The 19,975-nt window shown below is 49.9% G+C and overlaps 1 protein-coding gene across 1 annotated transcript in view; it reads right to left on the bottom strand.

Moving 5' to 3' along the window:
• Positions 1 to 19,975, bottom strand: part of HKDC1 (hexokinase domain containing 1) — a 43,530-nt gene that overhangs the window by 22,616 nt on the left and 939 nt on the right. The window contains exons 2-10 of the mRNA XM_056113511.1: positions 15,078 to 15,240; positions 11,252 to 11,400; positions 11,030 to 11,149; positions 8,249 to 8,344; positions 6,737 to 6,836; positions 5,782 to 5,965; positions 2,901 to 3,056; positions 1,633 to 1,866; positions 758 to 1,062 (exon numbers count right to left, since the gene is read on the bottom strand). Of these exons, the coding sequence (XP_055969486.1) occupies positions 758 to 1,062; positions 1,633 to 1,866; positions 2,901 to 3,056; positions 5,782 to 5,965; positions 6,737 to 6,836; positions 8,249 to 8,344; positions 11,030 to 11,149; positions 11,252 to 11,400; positions 15,078 to 15,240 (1,507 nt within the window). The remainder of the gene's footprint in view (positions 1 to 757; positions 1,063 to 1,632; positions 1,867 to 2,900; positions 3,057 to 5,781; positions 5,966 to 6,736; positions 6,837 to 8,248; positions 8,345 to 11,029; positions 11,150 to 11,251; positions 11,401 to 15,077; positions 15,241 to 19,975) is intronic.

Genomic DNA, 19,975 nt, shown 5'->3' with positions numbered 1-19,975 from the left:
TCACACCTGGCAATGCTCAGGGTTTACTCTTGGTTCATGCACTCAGGAATTACTCCTGGAGGTGCTCGGGGGACCATACGGGATGCTGGGAATCGAACCTGGGTTGACTGCGCGCAAGGCAAACACTCTACCCACTGTGCTATTACTCCAGCCCCCAGGAATAATTCCCGAGTGCAGAGCCAGGAGTAAGTCTGAGAATCTCTGGGCTGCCCCCCACCCGAAAAAAAAATAAATAAATAAAATGATAACAACAAAGAAAAGACAGGAGCAGCCTGTGTTGAAGAGGAAGGTGGAGAGTCGGGTCCCAAACAGGAGTAGCATGTGATGTCGCAGCCCAGAAAAGAATCCCAGAGCGCAGAAGCAGGCAAGTCACTGGGCAGGTGATGACAAACGGCAGTGGAGCATCCTACATACTGCCCGGAGGGTACTATGAGTGGGTGGAGGGACAGATGGACACATAGATACACAGCCTGGCAAGGGAGAGAATGGGGCTTCAGCAGCATTCCTGCACTCTGCTCCACATACACAGAAGGCAGCTGACTTAGCTGTTTCTTCTCTTCAGGTGCCCAGGTCCACCCAGACACACTGACTTGCAGGAGCTCAGGACTTCTCCCAGCTCCCCAACACCCAGTGACACCCAAATCAGGTGCTGGGGCTACAAGACCCTAATGGCTCATAGGGGCTTTTGGTGTGTGTGTGGGGGGGGGGGGGACGGGGTTCGTGAGGACCCTGCCGGCCAGGGACCGTGCTGGCTCACCTGTGCCATCGGGCACCCCGTACACGTAGGTGGGCAGCATCTTGACAGTGGCCTTCCCATGTGTGTCTCGCTTCAGCCCATATTCGAGCTCTCCCCGCATCTTGTCCCGGATGCCCGCAAGCTGCTGGTGGGTGAGCCGGAACTGAGCCAGCACCTGGTCTATCTGCTTCCGCTGGGCCTGCAGGCGGCAGGCCACCGCGGTCACCATGGCTGCCCCCTTGGTGCTGCCACTCTCGGACAGGAGGAAGCGGACTTCACAGCTGGGGACCAGCTTCCTCACCATCTTGTGCAGGCGCTTGGGGTACCTGAAAGCAGGGGTGGGCCAAACAAGCAGCAGCATTAAGGGCCAGCCTGGCCAAGGGCACTGTGGACTGGAGCCCTACCAGGCCAGAGTTCATCTGTTTTAGTAACTGGATGGGGGGGGCAGGGGCATAGGGGGCAGTGACTGAGGGGGTTAAGGAGCTGGGGGAGAGGGGCACTTGAAAGACTCAAAGAAGTGACCCAAGACATAAAAAAAGAATAAGCCCTGGCAAGGAGAGGGTGGTGCATAAACTTTGCACATACGAGACCCGAAGTTTGATTCCGAGCCTCTGAGCACGGCCAGGTGCAGCCCCAGCGGCTCCTGGCACTGCTGGGCCACACACAAGAATTGCCAGGCTGGGCATCAAATGCCAAACCCACCCCTGGGCTCCCAAGCATGCGGCAAGACTCCCTGCAAAAGAGAAAAACAAACAATCCTCCAGCCGCATGGCTTAGTGAGTGAAGGTGGCTCTAAACTCAGCCCTTTCCCTTCTAGCCTCCAGCCCACAGGAGGGTGACGGCAGGCCCTGCCTAGGGTGGGCGTGGGGAGTGGGGGGAAGTGCGGGAGCACTCACTGTGGGTGGATCTTGTAGAGTGTCCCGTCCATGCCCACTGTGGTCTGGAGCCGTGCCACCTTCTTGTTCTCCTGGAGCCGCGCCAGGATGGCGGCCAGGGCAGCTGCACAGAGGCTGGCTGAGCGGAAGGAGACCACGGTGCAAACGTGCTGGACAGCAACACAGTCAGCCTCTGAGGGCTCCAGGCCCAGGTCGGTCAGGATCTCTCTGGTATTGGCAAGGCCTTCCTTGTACCTGGCCAGGGAACAGGAACGAATGGACCACACCTCTCCGTCCCAGGGGGCAGCCCCGGGGGACCTGCTGTCTCACCTCTCAGGACTCTGGGAAAAGAGACTGATGTATATAGTCATATAACAGTGGTATCAACTGGCTTACAGCTGCCACTGTTTGAAGGACTCCTGCTATGTGCCTCGTGCTTGTCAAGGATTGGACATGTATTAACCCCATTCTCACAACCATGCTGGTGGAAGGATCTATTCTATTGTAAGGAAGAGTGATGTGAAGCACAGAGAAGGGAAATAACTCACCCACAGGCATACAGGACATAAGCGCCGGGCCAGAATTGGAACTCAGACAGTGATTTGACATGGTGTGTATCCTCCCTATCCTGGGCCCCTACTCTCCCTGTCAAGCTCTGCACAAGATTCTCAGGCTCGGGCATGAGTCTGCTGAGCTCAGGAGAGAAACTGCAAAATTGAGGGCAATGCCTGGGTTTCCAGGAGCAAGACTGAGTGGACACAGACCAGCTGGCTTTACCAGCTAGCTCCCCACTGCAGCCTCAGGAGTGGCCTTGAACAACCAGAGCTCCAGCCAGTACCTGCAGAACCGGACAGAGCAGACACCAGCTCCAGCAAAAGCTCTTGATCTGGATTCTAGGCACTGACTTAAGGTCCAAGGAGGCACTGATCTCCCAAGCAAAATGCTTTGCCAAGCATGTGTTTTGGAGGTTCAAGGCCCATTACTTGAATCATACTCTCAAGGGGGTTATTTATTCCTAAAAATAAAATCTTACTGCTTTAGGAAGGAAGAGGAAAGTACAAGAGAGGTGGAAGTGGGCACTTGAGAATAACAACCTCTGCTCAGAGAGCCAACAATAGTTCCTCATTCAAGTCCCAGCAGGCATGGCGAGCCCACCACAGACAATGCCCAGGACTAAAGGTCTCAGACTTAAGGAAGGAGATCTTCCTCCTCCTGCCACACCCCTTCGTGAGCACATGTGCCTTCTATCCTCCTGAGTTGAGGCAGGAGGGACCCGGCCAAGAACTCACTCCTCCATGGCAGCCACATGGCGGGTTTCGATCTTGCCCTTCGTGTGCAGAGCAGAGGAGATCTTGCCGTTGAACAGGAGGCCAGTCTTAGCCATCTTTAGCAAGATGATCCTGACGAGTTCTCCCAGGTACAGGCTGCTGATCATCTTCTCGAAGCTACAAGTTGTTGAACAAATCATTGGAATGCCACTGTGGACACAGCGCCCTTTCCCAAAGCCCCCAGGCCACGCCCACAGTCCGAGCCTCTGTGGAGGAAGAGTCACTCCCTGTGAAGCCCCCCCACCTCAGCCTGTGGGGATCTTGATGCCCAAAAATCCTTCCTGAGCATCATTCTTCCCGCCACCCCAATACAGGGGAAGGTGAAACTCAAGGACAACTGCTAGGCTTCCTGCTTACAAAGCAGGTTTTTAAGGTGCATTAGTTCAAGTCACCCCCATCTCAGGGGGTAAGGGGGTTCTCTTGGGTTAAGCACAGAGAACCACAGCTTCAGAGATTTCCATTTTCTTGGATCTCCCAAGCCTGGCATGATAAATGTGCACATCAGACTCAGATGGGTCCAACTCCAGCAGCATGCTGCAGACTGGTAAAAAGGTAAAGGTAAAGGTAAAGGCCCTCCCGTTGATCGTCGATTTGCTCGAGCGGGCCCAGTAACGTCTCCATTGGAGACTTTGTTGTTACTGTGTCTGGCATATCGAATACTCTCGGTAGCTTGCCGGGCTCTCCGAGAGGGGTGGAGGAATCGAACTCGGGTCGGCCATGTTGGCCGCTTGTAAGGCGAACGCCCTACCCGCTGTGCTATTGCTCCAGCCCAGATAAGTAAAGGCCCTCCCGTTGATCATCGATTTGCTCGAGCGGGCCCAGTAACGTCTCCATTGGAGACTTTGTTGTTACTGTGTCTGGCATATCGAATACACTCGGTAGCTTGCCGGGCTCTCCGAGAGGGGCGGAGGAATCGAACTTGGGTCGGCCATGCTGGCCGCTTGTAAGGCGAATGCCCTACCGCTGTGCTATGCTGCAGACTAAGACAGAAAAAAAATGCCCTGGTCGTGGAATGGGCTTTGGCAGCCCCAGAGAGCTCTAACAGTGAACAAAACAGTACAGTGAACCTGCACACACCTTGGCTTGGAGGTTGCCTATTACCATCACTTCCTGTTTCCCAGTAAACTATTAAATATAATATTGATTCTCCAAACACCAAGTGATACCAACACAAGGGACAACCTGTTTCATGAGCAATTTCAGTTTGTTGCAAACATCTTAGGGGCCTGAGAGTAATATAGGGGTTAAGGCTCTTGTCTTGTACAGTGGATAAGCCTCTTGCATGCTGCTGGCCCTCATTTGATCCCAGTATTGCATATAGCCCCCAGGGCACCTCCAGGAGTGACCCTGAGCACAGAGTTAGAAACAATCCTTTTAGCACTGCCAAGTATGGCCCCAAACAACCCAAAATAATTTTTTAAAGTATTAGGGTGCTATAGAGACAGTACAGGGATAAAGTATTTGCCTTGCATGTTGCTGGTCCTGGTTTGAATCCCTGTACTGCATGCCCCAAGAACCACAGAGTCATGCATAAACCTGGAGCGCCATAAAGCATGGCCCCCAAATAAAACAAAAAGAGGTCTTAGAAGACTGCATAAATAGAAGACAATCAAAAGAAATCCAGATTTCAGGGGGTAGAGCAATAGCACAGCAGGTAGAGCATTTGCCTTGCACATGATTGATCTGAGTTCAATCACTGGCATCCCAGGGGTAACCCTTGAGCACTGCTAAGTGTGGTTACCAAAATAAGAAATCAAGATTAGAATATTAAGGGAATGGAACTTATTATAAGTAACATAGACAGGGAGGGTAATGAAGTAAAAATAAAAAAGCAAATGGATACCATTTCCTGGGAGTATGTCAGTTTGCACCATCAGAAATATGGGTGTGAGCTGGGGAACAAGCATATCTAAAGCAGAACTCTTCTATCAAGATAATGCAGTGCTAATGCTTAAGTGGATGGTTGGACAGACTTCAAGTATTTATCTACGAGGCCTTCAGAGGAAAATGCTGATTCCAGGGATAGGTTTGAAACTGCGTATAATGAATATGGAGCATCTCACAGAAAATAGGGCTGGAGGGGCTGCAGTGATAGTACAGTGGGTAGGGCGTTTGCCTTGCATGCAGCTGACCCGGGTTCAATCCCAGGCATTGTCCCATATGGTCTCCCCAGCACTACCAGGAGTAATTCCTAAGTGCAGAGGCATCGCTAGGTATGACCCAAAAAGCAAAAAACAAAACAAAACAAAAACAAACAAAAAGAGCAATGGGAACATGTTGAAAGGATGTAAGCCTTCCCTGGAGGGACTTTTGTTTCCATTTGTAAAAAGCTGAAAGCAGTTGAGTGTCAAAAGTGTAAAAATAAATAATAATAGTAATAACTTTTTAAATAAAAAAGATAATAACTTTTTAAATAAAAAAAATAATTCAGGACTGGAGAAATAGTACCGTGGGTAAAGCACTTGACTTGCACGCAGCTTATCTGGGTTCAATCCCTGGCACCTCATATAGTCTTCCAAGCCCAGCCAGGAATGATCCCTGAGCACAGAGCCAGCAGTAAGCCTTGAGCACTACTGATGCCAACAGACAAATGTTCTACGAGAGCAAGACTCAAGCTTCACACATATGCATTCCCAACTACAGAGCCAACTGAGGCTTCCGATCTGGGAAGAAATCTCCACCTCTTTGGTTTCACTTTCTTCCTCTGCCCAATGAAACAGATGCACAAGTCTTGCCTCCTAAAATCCTGGTGACAAAAAATTATTCCAACTCAGTGATCTGAGTGCCAGCATGCCCAAGCATTCCTGGAACCTGTGTTCCCTGAATGGTGTGAGGGACTCACAGTTGCTTCCCTGGATTGAGAGAGCCAAGGTCCAGTTCCCGGTCGAATTCAGTGCGAATGTCTTCCAGGGCCCCGTCATCCCCAAAGGCCCCCCATTCTGTATTGATGCACATCCGACCTTCATCGCCCTCCACAAGGTCAATGTTGCTCAGATCCTCCATGTAGCACGCATTGGTGCCGGTGCCTGAATGAAGCAGAGAGAACGGGCAAAGACAAATGAGCTCCCAGTGGGGCCGAGCTTGAGAAACCACGCGGCTTCCTGAGAGTCTGCTCAATAAACTGCAGCGTTCTTCTAGTGCATTCCCAGGGGTCAGGTCTCTCCCAGGGAAGAACCTTCAGCAAGCCCGGGGGTTCACGAGGTATAAGGTGGACAAATAAGCCTACACTTCTCATGGAGTTCATTGCTTGCTGTAATCAATGCAATTGGTTGTGGAGAAAGTCCCTGACGAATATGGATGAGCACTGACAAAGCACATTTACAAAGAAGTCCATGAATTAACTGCGTAAAGGGAACTACAAGAACCCCAAAGCAGAGCATAGGTGCTCGGTTAGCACTTACAGGAAGAAAGAAGGGAAGGAGGGAGGGAGGGAAAAAGAGAAGGAATGAAGGGAAGGAAGGAAGGAAGGAAGGAAGGAAGGAAGGAAGGAAGGAAGGAAGGGAAGGAATAAGGGAAGGAGGGAAAGAAGTAAGGACAGATGGATGGGCGGGTGGATGGATGGATGGGTGCATAGGTGGATGGATGGATAGATGGATGGATGGGTGCGTAGGTGGATGGATGGATAGATGGATGGATGGTGGGTGGGTGGATGGATGGTTGTGGGTTTTAATAATCTATCTCCCCCACTTTTTTCTCCTGAAAGAACCAATACTCACACCACAGAATTAACTCCATGGAAGCAAAGCTCCCATCCTGCCCCATCCCAAGCCCCCTCAAGAGCAAGCTGGTTGAGTTACCAATGATGACACCGACTTCACAGTGTGGATCATCAAAGGCACATGTCATCATAGTCCCTACAGTGTCGTTGACCAAGGCCAGGATGTCCACATCTAGGTTCTGCTGGAATGGAGGGCCCAGAACACGTCAGTACCTCGCCGTGGGGGAGGAAGGATTCCCCTTCATTCCCCACAGAGGAAACAAAGATATGGGTGATTGGTTGAGACAAACACTAAATCCTGCCTGCGAGGTGCAGAATCTGGGGGAGAAGCAACTCAGTGAGGAGCTGGAGAGGAGACCCCTCAATCCCGCATGCCTGCTTCATGCGTAAAGGCGTCTGGGCCATGGACAGATGAGGGCTGGGCCACAGGACTCCAGCCATTTTTGGATAGACCCTGCACGTGGATTCCTCCTGGGAGCAAGGGCACCTTCAGGAGAAGGCACCACTACCCAGTGGGCAGTGCAATCAGCCTCAGCCCAGCCTCCCCAGGGGCAGCAGCCCTGCTGTCCCACTTTGCTGGTCAACTCAGCCCCAGCCATCACGGCTGCTGGAGGTGGCAGAGCATTTTAGAGCAAAGTCAAACTAATAAGAGAAAAATATAGGCAACAATTGTAAACCAGAGCCTAAAGGAGAGACAAATCCAAAGATTTCCCCTTACTGCCAGGGTCACAAGAAGCTTGGGGTCATTTGTGTTGCTTCAGCTTAGCAAGGAGCATGCCTGGCTTTGGTTTAGATTATTAGGAAACGTATTCATGAGACTGCAGGGGGTGGGGGCAGAGTGCCTGCACTGAGGTGTGTGTGACCCTGGGTTTTTAATTTTTTGGTTTTGGGGTCACACCTGGTGATATTCAAGTGTTATTTGTGGCTCTGCACTCAGTAATCACTTCTGGCAGTGCTCAGGATACCACATGGGATGCTGGGGATTGAACCCAGGTCAGCCATGTGCAAGACAAGTACCCTACCTGCTGTACTATCGCTCCTGTCCCTGAGCCAGAATTATTTTAAAGATGGGCATGCAACTTCATGGTAGATGCATATTCTGTATGGGCAAGGCCCTGGATTTGAATCCTGGCAACACACACATAAACACACACACACACACACACGCACACACACAATCAAGGGATTTCATGAACAGAATGTAGAATTCATTCATGTAGAATCCTGAATGGGAATGGAAAATGAAAATCTTTTAAGCCTCAGAGAGAAGTGGGGAGCTGGGCTATGGTGCACAGCATGGCGTCTAGCCAGTCTCTTCACCAGAGGGCCAGGGCAGCTGGAGGGGTCCCAGGGAAGTGCTGGATCCTCTTTCAACAAGGACTGGTCAACAAGGACTGGGTCAAGTCCCATGAACCAAGACTCAGGAATGCTCACCAGAAGGTGTAGCTCAATTGTCCACATCTGTCCACATTGTTAGGGCCTTCCTCAGGTCAGTTCCTCCTTTAGTTCTCCTGTCCACCCAGGCACACAACACAAGACATCTCCTCCCGCCAAGTCAAAGGGCTCCACTGGGCAAGCAGAAATTCCTTACCTTGTGCTTCTTCATGGCCTTTTTTAGCGTGCGCACAACATCTGTGTCCTGAACGCCCCGTGCCTTAAACTTCTTCGTCCAGGAGAGCAGGATGCCCTGGGCATGAGTGCAGAGAGGGCGGCCGTGAAGGAGACGCGCCTCTCTGAAAACGGGCTGCTCCAAGGGTCTGCCCCACAGCCTCCTCTGAGAGCAGAATCGCCCCCATGCTTCCCAGCCCTTCCTTAGGCTTGAATCAGAAAATCATCTTCATTCCTCTCGTGGAGCACGGTGAGCCATGCTTTGGGGTGGTGGGGAAAGGCAGTGCTACAGACAACATCTGGGTTCCCCAGGCAGCTGGCCAGTCACTGGAAAGCTCTGAGCCCATGCGGGCTCGATTCCTGCCACTCTCGAGGATGTTCTGGAGAAATCACCTGCCATGTGATGCACATGCAGGGGGCCCAACTTATCAGCCTCCCGAAACAGGTGGGACTCCCGTGGGAACTTCAAGTGAGAAAAACGATTCTTAATGTTTCCTTGGCACGTGTGCAGCCTGAGTGTTCACAGTGCTGTCGAGCACGTGTGTTGCCCACACATGTGTCCCTGCTCTCCTCTCTTGAGATGTGGGCTTTCATACTTTAAAACTGGGAGGTGTCACACCACCCATACTCCAAGAGTACTGCACCACATTTGATGGGGTTTAAAGTAGAAGGCAACCAATCTTAGAGGAATTTTTTTACAGATACACACATGTATATATATATATATATATATGTATATATATATGTATACACATACACACACACACATATATACATACAAGGCTCAACCTTTAACAACATGTTAGTGATCCCTTATAGAAGGGTTTAATGGGCCCTGGGTGAAATACAATACAACAATATTCATACTCTTTCCTCTAATGAAACTTTTTTGTGCATTTTCAGCCATTTTTCATAACAAAAAACACAAAATAAATTATTTTGGTTCTTCTTTGGGGTAGGGGGAGGGAGTTCAGATGGAAACATCTGAAATATGGTGGTGGGAAGGTGTAATGGGGGTGCAATTGGTGTGTAATCAAATATTGTGAACTACTTTATAAAATAAAAAAGTTATAAGAAACAACTGGGAGGTACTCTCTGCTCTCTTGAGTGTGTTCTCTCTCTCTCTTTCTCTCTCTCTCTTTCTCTCTCTCTCTTTCTCTCTCCCTCTTTCCTCAAAACTTCCAAACAAAACCTTTTTTACTTCAAAAATAAATAAATAATGATAAAGTGTTTCCACAACTGAGTTTGGGGGGGGAGGGGACTGAAAGGGTAGAGACATTGGGGTTCTTGGGGAGGGAGATGGGTGAGAGGTGTGATGCTGGAATTATATACACAGAAAAACATCATTAAAAGTATTATATATCACAGAACCTCAACCAGCCCCAAAAAAAGTTTTTTAAATTAAGATAAAACAAAATGCCATTTCCAGGATTGAAGAAATAGTACACAGGATGTTTGCCTTGCATGAGACTGACCCAGGTTTTTATCCCCAACACCCACATAATCCCCCCTGAGCAATGCCAGGAGAGTACAGCAGGTAGGGTGCTTGCCTTATATACGCCAACCTGGGCTCAATTCCCTGAGTGCAGAGCCAGGAGTAGTGACCAATGAGTATCACCAAGTGTGACCCAACATCTTTTCCCCTTGTTCCCCCCCCCAAAAAAAAGGTGTTTCCCAATTTTTTGTGTCTGGCATAGCAAACAGATTTTTTCCAATTGGAAAACCTGAAAGTTAAATACACCTGAGGCGACAGTCAAGAGAGCAGCGGAGTCCAAACATACAGGTTCCCTGGCCCCACCTGACAGTCTGTGTTCACAGAAGAAGGAGACTGTGGCCTCACAGTGGGGGATGGGCATTCCCATGAGATGGTTCAGATGTTTTCTTCCCTACACCTAGTGAAAGTTCCCCCTAACAGCTACCTTCAGAGGCTATGATAAGAGTGGGGTCCCCTTGGATAAAATAGGAGAACTAGGGCAGGAGGCTGCTTGTGATGTATTTTTCCCCCAAAGTCCTGGATGGAGAAATTACACACACACACACACACACACACACACACACACACACACACACCAAGAAGATGTGCAAGTTTGGTTCTCAAAGTCAAACTCTCCTTCAGGGCTTAAGAGTTTTCTTCCTTCTCCCTGCGCTCCCTGTTCTTGTACTTGAATGAGGGCTTGATTGGGGACTCAATCCTGACTCCTTCTTTCTCCACTGCTTCCTGGGGTCTCACCCTTCCGGTAAGCAGAAACAATGATATTTCATAGCAAACTGCACACAACCTCTTCGACAAAGTCCTGAAACGTCCTCCGTACCGTTTCCCCTCCTCAATCCTTTCTTTATAAAATAAGGAAAAAACAAACAAAACTCGGTGCAGTCTATCTCAGGCCTAGGGATGATGATAAGTTCCCTCATGGTGGTGGAATCAAAGACAAAAAAACAAAAACAAAAACAATAACAAAAAAAAAAAAAACGGATTCAACCTTTCCACTACCAGAGAGCAGTCATCGCCTACTAAATCCAAGACATGATACCAGAGATGCTGGTAGAGAAGAACAACATAAAATAATGCCTGCCCTTCAAAGGAATCCCATGAACTGTGGGCTTCCCCTGAAAGAAATTAATAAAATAGAAGAAGAAGGAAAAAACAGGGAAGCTTCTGCTGCTCTCTCATTCCCAGCCTGACCCCTCTGTGGTGCGGTCCCACATCCCGCAGCCCTCACCCCAAATCCTGTGTAGCTTCTTCCCTCCTCCCCGAGGAACTTACCTCTTCCAATTTAGTCTGTCTGCAGGGGAAAGAAAAAGTCAGGCCCAGGGGCAGTTTCTTATGCTCCAACCCTTTGGTCTTCATAAAATCTGCCAGACAGTCAGCTATGTATTCAAACAGCTGCAGCGGAGAGAAAGCACAGGACAAGGAGCTAAAGGCCAGTCACCCCCAAACTGCGTGCCTTGTCTCTCCTCCCCTCCCCAGACCCCTGCACTCCAGTACCTCTGAGCCGTTCCCTCGGATGATTTCATTGGGGGTTGGGTAGAACTGACTCTCCATATGGATGTTGCGTTTCCCCTCTTCAGAGACTTGTACCTTCAAGACTCGAAATTTGGACCCTCCAAGATCCAGGGAAAGAAACTCCCCAGTTTCTGTCAAACAAGCACAAAGGTGTTGGTGGCTGAGCCCTGCATTAGGATCTGTGTGTGTCAGATGCACCGCCAATCTCGTGCTGGAATCCGTGGTGCCTGTTGCCGAAGTTGGCAAAGTGCCACCAGTGACCTGCGGGCCCTGTGGTGGCGTGGGAAACCAGATGGCCAGGGACACCAGCTCTCGTGGAAATCACGAGGCAGGTTCCCGCAGCGACTCTGAGTCCAGAAGGGCTGTTGGGCCCAGAGGGAGGCAGAGGTTTCCTTGACCACCACTGCTGTGATGACCCTCGGGATCTTAGGGGCCCCTCTGTTTTCCCCTTTCCTGAGCTGGTCCCTTGCATTGCCCCCATTTCTAGTGAAGTTCTTCCTAAAGGAACAATCACTCTCCATGAAAGTGCAGGTTCCTGGGGACCAGTCCCAGGGAAACTCCCTCTACCTCCCACCCATCAGAAAATTACGTCAGGGCTCCCTGCACCCCCAAGTTCTCCTGCCTCCTCAGGCTCTCTGGAGAGAAATGGGATCCCTCCTCGAACCCAGGATGCTAACAGTGCTCTCAGCGGCATTCAGTGCTGCGCTTCAGGCTCCAACCCTTGGGAGTAGGGGTGGGGAAGATTTCTCCAGACACAGAGTTTCTGAGTGGGAGGCCCGACGGAGTCAGAGAGCACTGTTTGGTTTCATTGGTTATCATGAAGTCCCACGTAGGAGTTGAGGACAAGGACCAGGGAATCTTACAGCACTCCTGAACCCCCTCACCCCATCCTCACGTTAGGCCGGCCAACCAGTGGCAGTGCCGGGCTACAGTGCTTGCCCTGCACTCAGTCAAACCTGACTGATCCACAGCACCCAGGGTCCTCCGGACACTGCCCAGACTAGCCAAAAAGAAAAAAGAAAAAAAGAAAAGAAAAGAAAACTCTGGCAAGACAGTAGGACTAACCGGCCTAGGTCCTGCCCATGTCACTAAGAGAGAAGTGCGAGGACCTGGGACTTAGCAAGTGACTGCCCTCTCCTAGGGACGCACCCCACTGGGGTGTGGGTGAGTTATTGTGGGGTGACCTGAGCAGGCAGGATTTTTCCAAACCTTTGATCAGTTTCCTTCCGACCAAGCCACACCCGCTGCTTTGAGCAGGCCAGAAGGCACATCCCACACTTCAAAGTCCGCCTTCTTTCCTCTCTGGGGGTGCATCATTGCCGGGATGGGGGGGAAGTCTGCCAGGAAGCCAGCAGGACTTGGCCCATGCCCTCATGAGTGTACACCCGTACCTGTGGACTCAATAACTTCCTAGGAAATGGCCCACAGACCTGCCAGGGCCCAGCCCTCTGCACGAGCAGAAGCTCCTGGGCCTGCACCGAGAGAGCAGGGCCAGAGCCAAGCTTTTTTTTTTAAATTATTATTTTGTTCCTTCTGCTTTCTTTGGGACTCATTCACTGTTTTTCTGGTTGTGTGAGTTTCTGTTCCTAATTGGAACTTTTTTCTTGTCCTTCTCTGTACAGCTTTCCCTAGGTCTCATAGGTTCTGATATCTTGTATCTGCATTTTGCTTTTCCCTTAGGAATCTCATCATTTCTTCAGTGCTACCCAATTTGACCCAGCGTTTGTTCAGTATTCTATTAATGAATCTCCAAATCAATTTGAGTTTTCTGGGCCAGAGTGATAGGACAGAGGGCAGGACACTTACCTTGCATGCAGCTGACCTGATATGTTCTTCCAAGCCCCACCAGCAGTGATCCCTGAGCTCAGAGCCAGGAGTAAGCCCTGAGCACCGCCAAGTGGACCCCACCCCTTAAAATCGAGTTTTCCTCATTTTGAGTTATTTGACCCAGTCATTGTTCCAGGGAGACCCAGAACCAGCTAATGCAAAGGGTTCCCTCCAGAGCTCCCCAAATTTCAGTGCCTGCCCTTTGCAGAGCCCCAGAGGCCCTCCTGGAGTTGGATGGAGCTCTGGGCCCCTGAGACTGGGGATTCCTTTGCTCCTGGCTCTCAAGTGACCTGGAGACAACAGTGACGCCGGAAGGTCTTATGAGCACTGTGTGCATCTGTGGATTCTCAGCAGGTCGTGCAGCAGTGGCCTGGCAGAGCACAGGCCCTTCCCTGTGTGGCTTTATCTAGAGGTGGAGAGTAGAGGCATCTAATAGAACTTCAGAGAGAGCAGAGATTTCACACCGTAACCCCTGAGTTCTGAAATGAGGTAAGTGAAGGCTTCAGCTGGAACAGGAACGATTAGCAGTTGACCTGACTTGGGAGATTATTCTGGATTATCTGGGTGGGTCTAAAATAGTCACTCTTTTTGTGTATTTTTGGGGGCCACACTTGTTTTGGCAGAGTCACTTCTGGTGGGCACGAGGGACCATATGGAGTCCTGAGGATTGAACTCACGTCAGCTGCCTACCTGGCTCCGTGTATTCACTCTGTAAATGCAGGTGAGGGGCTCAGAGGAGTCAGAATAGAGACATTTGAAGGCGCCACATGACTGAATTTGAAGACAGAAAAGGGTAAAACTCAAGAGCTGTAGGGGGCCTCCAGAGGCTCGAGAAGGCGATGGAATGGTCTCCCTGAGTCTGCAGTGGGATCAGAGCTCCACCTCCCCGACCCCAGCACCCTGATCACAGCACAGAGACCATCTCCAATGCCTGCCTCTGAACGGTGGGGGAATAAGGGAGGGGAGGGGGCAGGCAGGCTGTGCTGCTAGTCCCAACCCTCAGCTCTCACCTCGTAGTGTTCAGGGGTGACACAGAGGTGGGGACCAGACCCAGGAATTGTGCTTGACCACTTGACCACTGCCAAACTCGTGTTGTTTTAAGATGTTAAATTAGTCATACTTTGTTTCAACAGTCATAAGAAACTAACACCTAGGACAACACTCTTATTTTACAGATGAAGAAACTAAAGACAAATATTGGGGGTAAGGGGCAGTGTGTGTGTGTGTGTGTGTGTGTGTGTGTGTGTGTGTGTGTGTTGGAATTGGTCACACCCAGAGGTGCTCAGGGCAAACTCTTGGCTCTGCACTCAAGAATCACTCCTGGTGGGACTTGGGAGACTAGGTATTGTTCTGAGGATTGAACCCAGGGCTGGCAAGCACCCCGTCACTGTACTATCTCTCGGGTCCAAAGGCTATTTTGCCGGTAGTCCCTGCAGAATGACACAGTCAGATCTAGAATGGTGATCGCCTGACTTTTGTCTGCTTCTTCCCATTTCTCATGACCAAGACTCTCAAATCTATATACCTGGAAGGAAAATGCCTCTTTTCATTCATTCAACAAATATTTCTCAGTCTAGTGTGCGCCAGGGGCACAGAATACTTTGGTGAAGAATGCACAGACCCTGGGAGAGACGTTCCCTGAAGTGCCACCCTTAACCCTGACCAGCACCCACCCCAGTCCGGGGCTGCTTCCCACAGGGAGGCAGCGTGTCCACGCTGATGGAAAGCTCAGTGGGAGGGGTGGGTCACCCGGGGAACAATGTTGAGTTCCAGCTGGAGAGGGAGCGAAGTCTGGGAGGCAGACAGGGAAATGACAGGGTGCATTTGCCATGGGATTCGGGCTAGAAACGGCCAGTGGCCAGTGCCACTAAAGCACAGATAGTGTTGCAGGATGGGGAACGCGGTAGGGAGGGAAGTCCGGGAACAGGAGGTAACTTGAGGGACATCCCAGCCAAGAAGGAACAAGTTGGGGGTCACTCACCGGTGCCGTCTGGAATGGCCCTGACAAAGGTGGGGAGCATCTTCACCGAGGCGGTGGGGTTGGTGTCCTTCCCCAGGCCCTTCCGCATCTCGGCCTGGAACCGCGCCATGATGTCCAGCAGCGTCTCATCGGACAGTCTCATGTGGTAGAGGAACCTGTCGACCTGTGACACATGCCCAGGTGGGTGCTGGCCCTGCATCCCCGCTTTGGCTTCTGGGGCTGCGGAGTACCCGGGTCTCTTGCTCTGCCTCCTCACCTTGGGCAAGGCAGGGGTTGAGCCGATTGTAGGAGATGGCAGGAAGGTGGGCATCGAGTTCCTTCATTTTACTTTGGGGATTTGGGGCTGGAGGCCACATTTGGTGGCACACCTGGCTCTGTGCTCTGGGGTGGCGCCCGGTAAATGCTCATGGTACCATGCTGTGCTTGGGATAAACTGGGGTCAGCCTCATGCCAGAGAAGCACCTTAATTCCTGTGGTTTTTTTTTGGGTGGGGGGGTCACACCTGGTGACAATGGAGGGGAAAATACTTAGAATATTCAGGAATTTTAAACTCCCAAATATAGAAGTTTGTTTTTGTTTTTTTTTTTTCCAAATAAAAACAGTATGTACCCAAACATGTTTCCCTTTATTTATTGGCTGCTAAGACATTCAGAGCTAAATGGAGTTTCCACATTGGTGAAAGGATCAGTGTAGGAACACTGTATGCCTGAAATTCAATCAAGAACAATTTTGTAACTGTATATCTCACGGTGATTCAATAATAAAACAATAATAATAATAATAAAATTGAGTTTCCAATTGCAATCTTTTTTAAAACTTCAAATTCCATTTTGTGAAAAATGAAATCGTTCTCATGAAATTACGGTTTAAATTCTTGTTTTGTATCAGGTCCACATCTGGCTGTGCTCAGAGCTTATTATGCTCAAGGGTCCAGGGGTCACTCAAGACTGACTTCTGGCTCCACACTCTGGGATCACTCCTGGTAGTGCATGCAGTACCATATGAGGTGCTGGGGATTGAACGGGGGTCGGTCATGTGCAAGAAAAATGCCTTAACCCTTGGACTATCTCTTGAACCCCAAGATGCAGTGTAATTTTTAAAGCCAGTTCAAATGGCTTAAAAATGAGTTGATGTCACTTAAGTAGACAGGAAATCAGGACCAAGAGCCCCTCACTACCCCCACAGAAGGAAGCTGTAGGAATTCTGGAGGCTCTCCTCCATCCATGGGAAGGAAGCTGCCCCATCAGCAAAGGGAGAGGAGTTTCCTTTCTCGTGTGAATGCTGATCAGTTGAGGTGGCAGCCTGGACTCCCAGAGCTCACTGGGTCGGATTTGCTATGGGGCATAGGGTGGGTGGCAAAGGTGCCCTATTTCTGCCACCCTTGGTGGCCTCTCCCATCTAGTTCCCAGAGGCTTACACCCATCCTGTTCAAGCTGGCATGCCCCCGGAGGAAGCTCTCCTGTGTGTCTCTAGGGCAAGAGCATGTGTGGATGTCTACATGGTGCCTCACGTGGTCACTTCACCCGTCCCTGCCATCCCTTTAGGCAGCCCTGTGAGAGGAGGGGGTCTCGGAGACTCAGAACCACATAGTGGCCTGGGCAGACTTCCCTTGGCAGCAGAAGGACTCCAGAGAGGCCTCCACATGCCTTGCACCAAGGTGGGATTTGTGTTCCCAGCTCGGAGCAATGTCTGCAAATTCTACACACAAATATCACTTCATATTGGGGTTGGTAGGGACATGACTTTTATCAAACAGGGCAGACCACCGTCAGTCGAACTGGAGACAGCATTTCTAGTCAGTCCATTTCCATTACCCGTATGGTGAAATAGCCCCAAGGCTCTGGGAACTGGGGACCAGGGTGAGGCCAAAAATACCTTTACATGAAAAGGGTACATGGACTTTCAGCAGGGCTGAGGAGAGTGGATGACACCAGGCTAAGCTTCACTCAGAACTTCTTGTGCACTCGTGTGTGTGTGTGTGTGTGTGTGTGTGTGTGTGAGAGAGAGAGAGAGAGAGAGAGAGAGAGAGAGAGAGAGAGAGAGAGAGAGAGAGAGAGAGAGACTGGTTGGGTAACCCAGACACTCGGACTGGAGAAAACCAGGAAGCAGAATGCTCCCAGTGAGCAGGGCTTGGCAGAGGATGAGACGCACAGCACAAGGCCCCTCAGACTGTGCCCCTGGGTCTAGCATTCACTTTCCCTCAGCCTCACATTATGAGGACCTTTCAAACAATTAAAAATTATTCTGAATGACAGTAGTTGAACTGTCACTTAGAACTCTGGGTGAAAGTTAGCAAGAGTTTCTTGTTATTTATTTATTTATTTATGTGTTTGTTTATTTATTTATTTTTCATCTTCCACAGCACCTGGTAGAGTACATAGATGTGAAGAATCAAACACATACTCAGACCAAAACGAAGCTCTAGCTTTTTATCCCAGCTGGTGAACTGGGCTGTGAACCGGACCTACGTGCAACTGGGCAGGTGACTGAGTTACGGAAAACCCAGCCCATTTTGTGACAAAGCAGCATGTGATTATCTTCTACAGCAAGGAGTCAATAAGCGACACATTGGACAGGAAGAGCAAAGTTAATAAAAAAAAAAACACATAAGCTCTGAGCTGCTGATATGAAACGTGGGCGGGAAGTGACTTTAGACATCACCTGGTCCAAAGGTGCCAGATTATGAGGTGAAAGCCATAAACCTAGTGATTCTGCTTCTGCAAATCTGTCCTTAGAACACAATTCCGAAGCTAGAGAATACCGAATACATACATATGTACTTATCATAGCAATATCTCAGATGTTAAACAATGCTTCTGAAATATCCAAGAAAAATCTTAAGTTTGGGCATATTCAAATGAACACTAGAAGGACACGCAAACAATAATCCTGGGGAACTGGAGAGAGTACAGCGAGTAAGACACTTGCTTAGCATGCAGACAATCCCATTTCAATCCCTGGCATTACACATGACTCCTAAGCAGTGCCAGGAGTGAGCCTTGAACCCAGAGCCAGAGGTAAACCCTGAGCAAGACCAAATGCATGTGACTCAAAAACAAACAAAAATATTTGAAATAAAAATAATTATGGATAAATTAACGAGTAAAATTTTAATATTTTTCATTGTAAATAATTTCAGAACCCCAAATTGAGTTATCCCAAAGATAATGGAGAAGCAAGCCTCACATGGTTTCACTATAAGAATTTGTGAATGAAACAAGATTCAGAATTGTGTGTTAGTATAAATGGTAATTGTAAGAACACGTGCCATAAAAACCATGACGGGGGTTTTCACATGGCAAATCTGACGGTGCTTGTGGGAGGGTGGGGTTGGAGGAAACATTTCCGCTTTTCATAATGTTGACTTAACAAACTGTAAAAAGTACACAGCGAACACCTCACCCGTTCTCTGATCTGCGGGTCAGGGACCAGGCCCGGTTCAATGTCATCAATAGGTCAAATAACATCAATATATCGAATGAGAGAGACTCTGTGAAAGGAGTTTCCTTCCTCCCTGTTTTGTTTGTGAGCTAAGTCGGAAGGAGGAGGCGGGTTGAAGCTGCGTCGGTGTCTAGTGTGTAGCTGTGCTGGGCTAGCCAGTGCCTCTAGAGGAAAGGGAGAAACCCGGCCGTGTCCAGGGCCAGAGAAGGGGCCGTGCCTTTGGCGCTTTCACCCCACGGATGCATGAATGAGCCAGTGTTCTCCGAATCTGGGGCAGCTCATAAATCACCTCTCACCCACAGACCTGCAGGTGGCTATGAAGTTTTCCCCAGCCTCTGCTCGGCTCCCTCTCAGCCTGCTGGCCTCCCCCGGCTGGTTGGGGAAGGGTCCCCACTGCCCCAAAGGACCTGTTTGCAGCCCTGGGGAGGCAAACGGGTTCTGTCCGAGTTCAGAGTGTAACAATCAGATGCGAGACTGGAGAGACACAGACAAAGAAGGTGCCGGGCAGTGCTGGGACCAGGCAGCGGCCCCAGAGGCTGAGGAGATGCTCCAGGCTGCAGCCTCACTAAGCAGGTGCTGAAAGCTGGGCTGTAACCCCCAAAGGAAAACTCAGATATATTGCCAGACTGACTTTCAATGTGTTGAGATTTTCTATGACCAGCCGGAGCAATAGCACAGTGGGGAGGGCATTTGCCTTGTATAGGGTTGACCAGGGTTTGATCTCTCGCACCCCATCTGGTCCCCAAAGCCTGCCGGGAGTGATTCCTGAGCACAGAACCATGAGTAAGCCCCAACTAGCACAGAAGACGGCCCAAAGGACAAAACAATAATGGCGTATTCTACATCCTCAGCGCTCTCTCAAATGAGCAGGATTCAGTGGGAGTTAAGTGGGGGGAGCCGAGTCCTTCCTCTGTTCTTGCAAGGGAGAGCCTGGGGACTTGGGGCTCCCCCTCCCTCTATCTTAAGTATCTTGGAAGTGACTGGGAGAGGCTGGCCTGGAGCACCAGTGTTAGCTGTGAGCTAAACTCCCTCCAATCCGCCCCCCCCCCCAACCTCTGGCAACTGAGGTGGTCACCTGGGCAGGCTGGGCTTATTCCTTGCTGGTGGCCTTTGGTTGAGGGACAACTTTTCATCAGCCCATGTGGAATGACTTCTGTTGGTGAGTTTTTAGGGAAAGTGACAACCTAGCACACAGCACAAATAGTATATTGCTGGCACAGGCTAATGTAAATATTTTCCTTATTGTTCAATAAAGCATGTTCCTGAGTCCCTAGTCTTTCAAATATATTTAGAATCAGGCAAATTTGGGGCTGGAGCAATAGTACAGAGGAAAGGGCACTTGCTTGCATGTGGCCAACAGGGGTTCGATTCCCTGGCATCTTATTTGGTCCCCCAAGCACCATGAGGAGTAATTCCTGACTACAGACCAGGAATAACCCCCGAGAATCCCCAGATGT

This window comes from Sorex fumeus, unplaced genomic scaffold, assembly GCF_029834395.1.
Source record: "Sorex fumeus unplaced genomic scaffold, SorFum_2.1 ptg000020l, whole genome shotgun sequence".
Classification (NCBI taxonomy): Eukaryota; Metazoa; Chordata; class Mammalia; order Eulipotyphla; family Soricidae; genus Sorex; species Sorex fumeus.
This window is presented reverse-complemented; position numbering and strand designations above follow the sequence as displayed.